Source organism: Ambystoma mexicanum, chromosome 8 (assembly GCF_040938575.1).
Source record: "Ambystoma mexicanum isolate Mex_15411 chromosome 8, UKY_AmexF1_1, whole genome shotgun sequence".
In the NCBI taxonomy this organism is placed as follows: domain Eukaryota; kingdom Metazoa; phylum Chordata; class Amphibia; order Caudata; family Ambystomatidae; genus Ambystoma; species Ambystoma mexicanum.
This window is the reverse complement of record NC_090929.1, coordinates 1,182,089,660-1,182,100,304: the sequence shown is the minus strand read 5'-3', so window position 1 is coordinate 1,182,100,304 and position 10,645 is coordinate 1,182,089,660. Positions and strand designations below refer to the sequence as shown.

Sequence of the window (10,645 nt, the reverse complement as noted above, 5' to 3'; positions counted from 1 at the left end):
GAGAGCCTGGTTGGTACTAGTTGGGTGTAACCTAGGAGACTGCGAGACAGCTCCGCTCCCAGTGACTAGGTTTGCGGATGTGTGCTCTGACTGCTTTTGATTTCCACATGACATTCATACAGTAGTAATACACAGTACGGACTCACGAGGGCCTGCAGTCTTAGATTGCTGCCCAACTGCCACTGATAAAACATGCCGATTTTTCAGAAATTCTTCATGCCATATATATTAGCTATTAGCTAACAAAAAAAAGTTCCATCCCAGACCCAGTGAGTGTGGGGGATGGGAACAGTAGCAGATCATATGTGCTATTTAGAATAATGCACAGTGAGGTGCATATACATACTATTCCCAGAGGAATTGAAGCCCAGTCCTACATCCGTGGCACCCAGAGGCAGGGGGGTTGTAACCTGTGGCTCCCCAGATATTTTTGACAATGGCTCCCATAATCCCTCACCATTGTCTAAATGGCCTTTGGGTGATGGGAGTTGCAGTCCAAAACCACTGGAGAGCCAAAGGTAGGGTTGCTGATACTGACAGGGACTGATTACTGATGGAGTCTCAACATGATATGATGATAACACATGATATGGCATTTATAAGTGTTTCTAGGTGCGACAAGACAAGGAGGGGGAAACTGAGGGAGGACAAAACAATGATGTTAATAGGCCCTGTGATATTCAGATCGCGCAAGTGCAGGGAGGTGGAAGGGTAGAAGTTCTGAGCAAGGGGTGGAGGGAGAAGTGCAGGTAACTCAAAAGTGCAGCCAGCGGGTGGCTCAGTGCACGTAAATCAAGTGTGTGCAGCCAACAAGAATTCCGAACAGGTCCAGTTCCCATTTGATGGCACAGTACCTAGCTAGCTTCATTCGCTTTTCTTAGTCTGGTCTTGTCACATTATGCATGAGCAACGGGAATGAACCCTTCACACTGGGGATGTTAAGAAAGGTCAATGTTTTATTACATACAAGATAGGAGTTGTTCCAGTACATAGTACTGCTTATTAAATGCAACTCTATTTTCATTACTGGTGGCAATGAGTAGACATGCTTTGAGTTTGGTTCTGCAAAATAAGTATTAAGCTATGTGATGATGATGTTTTTTAAAAAAAGAACAAAAGGAATGTTATCACTTTTTCAAGTGTTTACACAAAACATAACATGCAACAGTCACATGAACCCTCCATAAGTAGCATTTTCTATAAAGTCGTGAATTGATGCGATTCACGGATGATGGTTTGAGGGCTACTTTTGATTAGGCGAGGGGTGGGCCACTTTTTGAGGCGAGGGGTGGGCCACTTTTTTTTGGGTGTCCGGGCCTATCTCTTGTCCCAGTCCGACCCTGTGAGTGTCCTGCATCTGTAATGATCCTGCAGTTTTATTTTTTCTGTTATGTGTTAAAATACTATCCGCCACTAACGTTACCAAAAAAAGTAGATTGGGGCAGAGGTAGGCAGTTTGGGGGAGCGAATGAGACCGTATGGAATAGCGCGCATTGCATTTGGGGGGAAAAGTAACAGGACTATAGGGTTGTTTCATTGAGCAACAGGGAAGTGATATTGTGTGGACTTTTATGGCACCAATGTGAAATGCAAAATAACGAGCCATAATTGAAGACTCCGGTGCCTTCCCTACCCCCCCCCCCCCAAAAACTGACACTATATACAACTAGATAAAGACAAAGATCGTTTCCCTACAGATAAATATCATTATCGTTAAGGTCGGCGAGCCATCAACTCACTCCTCTGAAAACTTCAGCACCGGTTATGAGGAAGACATTTGGAAACAATACAAATAACACTTTCAAATTTCCATGCCAGGAAAGATCCATAGCCACAAATCACGCAGCACTAAAAAAAAAAAAAAGATGTACAACATATACTGGAACTCTTACAAATAGATAGGCTCGCCTCTGTGCGAGGTCTTTGTTTTCATGATCATGTCCAGTTCCGTGAGTTTCGTTTCCCGGGGACTGCGGCTGCAGGGATTTGCTTTCTGTGCCTGAGTTTCATTTTCTGGTTTCCATTCACTTCAGTCCGCCCTTCTCAAGACACATGACACTGGAGATAGGTTTATAAAAGTGGTTTCTGTAAGAGCCTGAGCACACAACCCGGGCAGTCTACTGGTAGCAGAGGAGGAGACTGTCTATCGGAGTCTGAGTGGACGAAAAGAGCAGAAAACATGAGGTAAGGCAAGATTCAGAAGGCGCTGCATGCAAACGTATGTAGTTTTATTTACATGCCATTTTCTCAAAACAGAGCTTGATGGGTCCTGTCATAGTAGCAGATAGTTACGTTGCTTCACCAGTTTGGCAGAAGTTTAATTATAAAGTGTTAGGGAGATTTATCAGAAATGTGCTAATTCTCTTCTACCTTAGAGACCCCATCTCTTTTTGTTGGACTTTAGGACTTTAATGTCTAACTTTGTCCCACTCTCTCATGTATTTTTCTTTAATCTGAACCCTGTGTTTCTTTTGACTTTGGAGTCTGACCAACTCCATAGGCATCATCTTTACATGGGGCCTCATTACACGGAAGGTTAACCCTTACCGCCTTACTACGAGTTCCCCTTGCGGGACCCGACTTTAACGGCTGGTTTTACCAAAGGGACCTTGGTGCTAATTACGGTACCGCAATTTGCGGTACCATAATTAGTGCCTTCCCCATTCCCATTATGCCCTATGGGGGCACAAATGGGAATGGGGAAGGGCCTTGGTGAATGGAGAATTACCGCCCCCACTCACCTTGGAGTAGGGCGGTAATTCCGCCATCCACCAAGGCGGACACGGTAAAATACCGGCGGCAACCATGGTGCTAATAGCGCCATGGTTACCACCTACCGTGTAATGAGGCCCATTGTGACACAAAGCACCTTAAGTGCAGTGGCACAGGGAAGTCTCTTATATTTCCCAAAAGGTTTAAATACCCTCTCTTGGTAAAACCCCTGTTTCCAAGAGCAGTAAAGTGAAATTGACTTTACTTACAAATTGTAACTTTTCTAGACCCAGCACACACTATCTTACCATAGGATGCTGGAGGGGTTACTTAGTATCCCCTTTGTCTAGTTTCTCATGTAACATTTGTATGTTACCCTTTCTACAATTAATGGCTGGTGGCAGTGGTTTACTTTTGACTACCATTGTGTGTTTTTACCGAGGGCTGCAATTGCAGCCTTGGTAAAGCACCCATGGGTTTCCATTTAGTCAAAATGGTCCCGGTCTTCTTTTTTCGCCATTTCCTGCTGGAAAGGTCCTTCTTGAGATTTACTCTCCGCGCCAAACCAGGTTTGGTCCCTTTGTTCATTTTGTCTTTGGCAGGATTCACTAGTGAAGCCCACCTCTGGCTCCAGACTGTCTGGCAGGGGTTGCTTAGTCCCCTAGGAGACAGGAATGCACTCTTAGGTGATTGGCTGGCTGTCCTGGAAGGTGAGGCTTTTTGCTTGGAAGGTAGAGTCGACCACTGGAACAAAGGAATCCGAAGAAGAACTTGGAAGAGATGCCGGCTGCAACTCCTGGACCGTTGGTTTGCCCGGTGAAGCCCTGCTGCTGTGCTGAAGCTCCGAATTCGCCTCGACTAGAGAAGCCCCGAAAGGACGACTTCTCCCCTTGAGTTGGTGGGACCAATCAACTCCAAAGTGAACTCGTCTGGACATCCTCTTGGAGCTGGCTGTACTTCCACTGCTGCTGCAGGATCCGATTGCCAGGGAAAGGAACACCAGATTCAAGTGTATCACTTTTAAGTTGGCCAAGAGCACCAGGAAGATCCTCCGGACTCCCAGGAAACAGGACTGACTGAGCCTGAGCCACCTCAACAGAGTGCTGGATCCGAGATGCAAGGAAAGGCCATCTCGACAGCCAAGAGTCTGCAGTGGTGCTATTTGCTAAGACCCGAGGAATTGACACCGCGAAGTGCCGCTGAATTGAAGTTTGCCCATTGCTGCCACCGACCGTCCATTTCGTTTTGCCAGAGTCTCTAGACATCCTCCCTCTTGTCCCCACGACTGAGGCCCAGGAACACAGGAACTGCAGACCTCCAAGAACAAAAGTGCAGCTGGATCCAGTTTTCTTCATACCAAAGGTACTGTAAACCTAAGAGGACTTACCTCTTGTTGTGTAGCCTTGCTAGTTCTCAGTTGAGACTTGTCTTGGTTGCCTTGCAGAGTTGCTTGCATCTTTGCCCTTCACAAGCCTTGCAGCTTGTGGTTTTTCAAGTGTTCTTTATCTCTACAAACTCTTTTTAAAACTTTGTGCAAGACTTTGATGTACCTACCAGAAGATCTTCAGCTTCCCTAGACTTTGCTCAACTCACATTGACTTGCCTGGCCCCCTGAAATACTCTTCTACCTCTGACTCTGTGCCTTTACCTTTCCTCCAGGAAAGGGTTAATTTACTTTGCATTGGAGGGTTTTGAAAAGTACTTACCTGTTTATGAAGTATTGTGTTAACCTATGTTTTATGCCTATAAATAACCTTTACACCAAACTCAGTATTGCTCTAAATGTACCAGTGATAAATCAATGTCCACAGTGTCCTAGCTATTTAAGTCACCTGAGGGTGTAGGTAGTGTCTGTGTGTCATCCCCAATGGGTATCATCTGATTTAGAGAAACTAAGAGTGTGTTTTGAAGTATCCTTAAAAGTTACATGTGATTTTCTCCCTTCTGAAGAAGGCTTATATAACTGACTGTTAAATTCATAAATAATTATTTAATCAAGAAACCTTGAGAGAAAGTGTTTATTTGGACAACTGTCACTATGAAACTCTATGTTACAAAGTTACAGCTCACATTGACCCCTCTTGAGATGTGCCTGCCTTCTCAGTTACGCTACCAACGTGTGTAGTACATGCTTATATCAAACGTTGGGTTAACTATTGTCACAAGGTCAAGGCTGGTGCTGCATACAATATTGCCTAACATAAAGTATGATGGTATGTGTAGAGAGTTTTACTTTTGGCTATATATGCTGAAACTATTGCACCAGAGTAAAGCTAGGGAGAATTGGCATAGGAGGCGGTACACAAAGTTTGTAGGTGTTGTTTGGTTATTTACCCACCCACTTCCTGCCCCTCCCGCCCAAAACACATTCTCCTCAGACCTCTAGCTAGTTTTTTCAAGCCCTATAATCAAACTTGGTGCTCTGAAGTGCCTGCTAGTGTTTTTTCACTGCAGTCTTCTGTGAGTTAATGAGCCTCATTACGAGGCTGGCGGCCGCAGAATGAACGGGGCCGTTAAGGGACCGGCACCGTTCATTCCGGGCCGCCACATTACGAGGTCTGCAGAGGGTCCCGCTTTGCACACCTGGCCAGACCAGACGTGCAGAGCGGGACCCGCTAGCAGACCAGGATGGTAACAACGGGCCCGTTGTTAGCATCCTCCCTGGGAATGGGGATGTACCGGGTCCCGCAAAAGGGAATTACCGGGCCCTCCAAGGTCAGAATGGCCCGGTAAGTCCCCTTTTGCGGGACCCGGGCCCGAGTTTGGAGGTAGCCATGCCGCTAAAAACGGCATGGCTACCTCCAAACTTGTAATGAGGCCCAATGACTTAATTGGAGCTGTAAACCTGATACTAATATAGCGTTAAACGCCCGTTCCAAGGGCTGGAACGTGGGTAACGGCCCGGCAGCCCAAGTTATCGGCCCGACCGAAGCGAGGACGGATAACGCAGCCACCGGGCCATTACCCCCTGTTCCAGCCCTTGGAAGGGGGGAATAAGGCCCAGGATTTGATGCTTTGTTATGAGCAGGGAGCCTACATAGTTTTTCCTGTTCAGGAATGAGGAGGGAAGCACACAAGTGAGGTGAAGGAGGATGACAAGGATTGTGTCTTTCCTTTTTAAAGGGGGGGAGGAAGCTTTGTGTTGAAGAAGTCCCCTGCGGCTTCTCCTCTCCACCTCCCCCAATGCTGGTCCATGCGGATGATGCATTTGGTGGAAAAGGAATGTGGGGGTGGGACTACACAACATGAAGTTACAGATGGGCTGTTGTCAACTCTGAATCATTGTCTGCCGTCGTTCTCGATGTCACTTGGAACCATTCAGGGGAGAATATATCCCACAATTGAGAGAGCAACCCATCTATAATTATATAATATTTTCTTTGTTTTCAATGAATGTTTCCAATAATATTTCCCAATTTTCAGGGTATATAAGCCCAGCCGATCCCATGTGAAATCATGACATGTACATAGATATGAACTGCATTCACAACACCTAGCATGTGTTGAGGTGTTGTACATTTCTGTGTGCAGTCACTTACAGTTCCATATAAACACAATTCTGTTCGTGTGAAGAAACATTTGCTTAATATACTACAATACAACTATTACTGCATGAAATAAGTCAATTACAGAGCATGTGTACAGGTGTTCTGTATGAAAAGACAATCAACGGTAAGGTTTCTCTGCCTTTAGAGTACACAAAGATGCTCAACAATTACAGAAAACAGCACTCTAAAATTAAATCTTGAGTGGGATGCATTTACCTTCCTTTGTACTTTTCAGAAATGGGATGGCGGTGTAAAAGAGGCCCTTGAAAGCTCAAACCCAAGCTAATCGTGGAGTAGAATTTAGTGGGGCACCGCAGATCATATTTATTTAGAAATGTATGAAGTCCACCGTTGGGCTGACTGTTACAAGTTTGAGCTACTGTGCCGATTATAAAATAGATTTAAGTCGCTTTCGTGTGCACTCACAGTGAAACTACTTCCGAAGCTGTAAGCAGTAAAGCTGTATTGAATTTTTCTCTCTCTCCCCATTAACTTAACTGACCTGGAGCGCCTGGTGAACATTAGTTTCTTTAATTGGCTTTGTGCAGAAGTTAGCCCAATATTGCACACCTTCCTCTCTCATCTGTGAGGCGAGATAGTGATACCAACCTGGCCTAAGGATTCTATGAAGGTTTGCCACATTTATTGTCCGAATGGCAACTTCGCAGAATTCCTTTGGCGAATTTGCCTATTTTATTTAACAATAACAGCGGGGGGAGACCCCCTGCACCCTCTCTTACACCACCCACCCTCATCCCCATTATACTTTACTCCAGTTTACCATATATCTGTTTGTGGTAAAAAAATGTGCCAAACAAATGTGGCAAAACCGAATTCGGCTAAGTTGTCTTTCGGCAAAAGTGAGCTAGACTGGCATAAGTGTCACACAACACTCTATTTTAGAAGTTTCTGGGTTGGCGCATCACCCACATTGATCTAATTTTGATGTGGTGTGAAATTAAAATTTGATGAGCAAGAGCTAAAACCAGCTCCTGGGTATTGGGCATCACCCAGTAGGCAGGGTTAGCAAACAAGATGGTAACCCATGTTCTTTTGATGACAGAGACGAAAAGCATTAAAACTGCCCTAACAAACTACAGTGAATGGTATGTCCATACAGAGTACAGGTTTCCAGGTTACCAGATTCACAAACAAAATATGACAATGCTCATTGACAGGATTTGTTTTATCCCTCTCAACAAAACGTGCACACAGTGTGTATGAACGGTATTCAAGGTGTGCTGGCCACCGGTAAGTAAGGGGGAGGGAGGAAGCAGGTTATCAGAAATGTTCAGCAGAGTGAAAACCGAAAGTTATTTTTCTCACTCAAACATTTCTAATTAATTTGATTCACGGTAATCCTTTTTTCAATATATTTTACTATCATGAGGGACACTTCACCCGCTATAACCTTTCTCCTTCTGTAGTGAAGGGAGTAACACTGGTATTGGACGGTGCCCCCTGATTCTCTTATCAAATGCGGCAGACCACAGACCCTTTTCTACACCCACTCCAGTCATATGGGGTCACACAATATTGCAAGAACCTCATTGGACCTGCACAAGCCGTGCATCAGGTTCATGAACGGTTGCATTATATAAACAAGTGTTGGCAAAGACAACAGTTCTGGCTTTTGTGCAGATATGCGATAGGCATTTTCCAGGCAGTGTCTTAAAAATGCTCCCTGGGAATAAGATGCCAACCGTTGGTCAGTGGTGTTAGTACCTGGACATATTATGGCATGAATGGCAACCTATCTACTGCCTATAATAGAGCTAAAAATACCATTTTTCCCAATGATTGTTTTTAACAGAAAATCAGTACAAGACAGATGCAAGGACACATTGCTCAATAAGTAAGTGACTGAAGACGCAGTCGGGGAAGACAATTTTTTTACACCAGAACCTGGTTTTCAGCTTTGATTAAGCTATTAGCTTTCAGTAGACTGCTTGGATTGGCATACCCTTAAAAGCTTACAGCTAGTTTAAAAAGATCCAGAGGTGGGGTGTTTTGGGAGGTGTGTGGCAGAAGTCGGCGGGAATGTCTAAATGAACCAGCATGGCGACGGGCAGTCAGTGGGAGGGTAAGATGGACCAAACAGCACCCACAGGCTGTGTATCCCTCCTCACATCACATATTTCTTCTATCGTCACTTCCCAAGCCAATAGTGTTAGCTAATAGGCAGCACTTACAGCTCCACCCAATAGCCAAAACTAGAACTTTTCACAAGCAGGCTGTACTCCCTGGTGTGAAATCCAACCAAGGCCAGTATATTCCCTCTCTAGAAGTTCAGTAAACCACAAATGAAAAATCCAGAAGCAAGGTTTATGTTACACACTCACATTGTTCAACATTGCCCGTCCATATCCTTCAGTTTCTAATTGTTATCATGTGCTCTGTAATTGTTGTACTACTATGTTCTGTACATTTTGTGTTTGAACGGTACAACCAATTTGGGTAATCACTACCAAACATGGGTAACGGGGGTGTCCCCCGCTAGCCATGTTTGGTAGTTAAGGCCTTTGAGGGTAGCGGGGATGTCCCTCACTTCCGGAGATCTGGAGGCGGGGACAAAAAAAATAAAAAGAAACAAAGCAGATGGCGAAAAGGTAAGTAGGGGGTGGGGGTGAGTGTGTATGGGGGTCAGTGGGGGGTTTGAGTGTTGGCGGAATTGGCCACGGCAAAATTTGGCTTTGCAGCCGAATTGACCATGGTCAATTCGGCCGCAAACAATTGTGCCACGGACAAACCGTATACATTCGTTTGAACTGTTCTAATAAGATTCATTTATCTGTACAATTACTTGTGTATATAATTCTGTATTTTACTATGTGCTCAAACTGTATATTACCCTGTGTACAAACCGTAGTGTCATCTTTTTTCCCCGTCACCAATGTATCTATTAACCACTTTTGAAATGTGTAACTGTAACCTGTAAACTTGAAGCATTCTTGCACACACGCCCGGATACCTTCGGGTCTGGCGCACGCTATAAATAAATAAACAAAACAAACAAACAAAACAAATAAAGCTGCCACGATGTTCAGCTTTCTCTTGTCTGTTTGGTGCATGGTGCTAGGACCACGATCAACTGATAATAGCCTATATAAAATGACAAGCAATGACAAAGCCAACAGTTTTGGCGTTTGATATATCGTTGAAGTAGAAATGGGGCGTGGATGTAGAGAGGGGGAACATAGTGAAACAGTGGCCATATGTTACTTAGTGCTAATACTATTAATGGTGAGTACAAACAGTTATACAGGTATGAAAATACAAGTACACGTATGGAAACGCATTGTAATATTGTACATATGAGAACACGGACAAATTTAGACATGCACTTTAATTAGGAAAATGCTGTTTTTGAATATACAGCATGATACACTATAATTTATAGACATCAAAGCGAAATCTGTACTGTAGCTCGGTGGATTAATGTACGTGCTGCATTTATCTGTGAGGAACCTCGATTAACTCATGCCAGCTGTTATTTTAGTATCACATAACAATTTAGCTTGCTTGGTGTGCTACTAAAATTGTCTGCAAATTGACCAGGTATTGTTCTCTTTTGAAACTTCATTGCACCTCCTTATTTTGAGATCATGTCATATACCACAAGGCAATATAAAGGCCTTGAAAATGCAGACAGTCACAAGTTTCCAAAATAACAAACATCATTTATTTAGGAAAGAGTGAAAACACGCCCCATTCCATTCAGGAGTTTCTTAACAAATCCTGTTTTTGTATCTTGCTTTCTGGGACTCCTAGCTGTTATAGCCCCCTGTACCTTTAAGGCGCACGCCTGTTGGGGAGAGGGGTGTGTCCGACGACAAAGGACTGGAGGGAGGAGTGTTGGCGTGAGGATGCAAGTTCCTGTTGCAGTTAAATAAAGATAGTTGTGTTTTCTTATCCCTCCGGCTCTGCGTCCATCCTGTGTATATCCAAGCCCAGTCCGGGCTACATCTGGCTATGAGGCTTTCTCCTTGCGAGCCGGAGTCCTTCTGCGGGTGAATCCACCACGCGTCCTCCAATACATGCGGCCGGTGATCCCACCGGGCCGCTTCCTCCTTCGCAACAGAGCTGCCTGGCGCACCAGTGACGGCGAGACCCGCTGCATCACATCCTTCTGGTGACGGGCCCCGGCCCACACGAGATCCTGCTCTGGGTGCAGTCCACCCCACCCATCACCCTGAGAGGACCTGCTGGAGGGCGACAACCAGCGCCGAAATTGCAGCGGCCCTGTGGGCCGACGATTGCGCCATGGTGCAGGAGCGCGCTCGCGGTTGGTATCGGGCGGTGCCCCCCACAATGCCTGCCTGCAGCAACGAAACCGGACCATCTACACTCCTGCTGGAGAGGAGCAAACAGACGGTGAGCAGCTG

The 10,645-nt window shown here is 45.1% G+C and overlaps 1 protein-coding gene across 2 annotated transcripts in view; it reads left to right on the top strand.

The window, feature by feature from the left end:
* The first annotated feature begins 2,034 nt into the window (after window positions 1–2,034).
* The window catches only part of LOC138472865 (interferon-induced protein with tetratricopeptide repeats 5-like), a 156,030-nt gene continuing 147,419 nt past the window's right edge, over window positions 2,035–10,645 (top strand). Inside the window, exon 1 of one of the 2 annotated variants that reach the window (XM_069611254.1) lies at window positions 2,035–2,184. In XM_069611254.1, the coding sequence (XP_069467355.1) occupies window positions 2,180–2,184 (5 nt within the window). In that variant the 5' untranslated portion in view covers window positions 2,035–2,179. The remainder of the gene's footprint in view (window positions 2,185–10,645) is intronic. The other variant, XM_069611251.1, reaches the window with a different exon arrangement.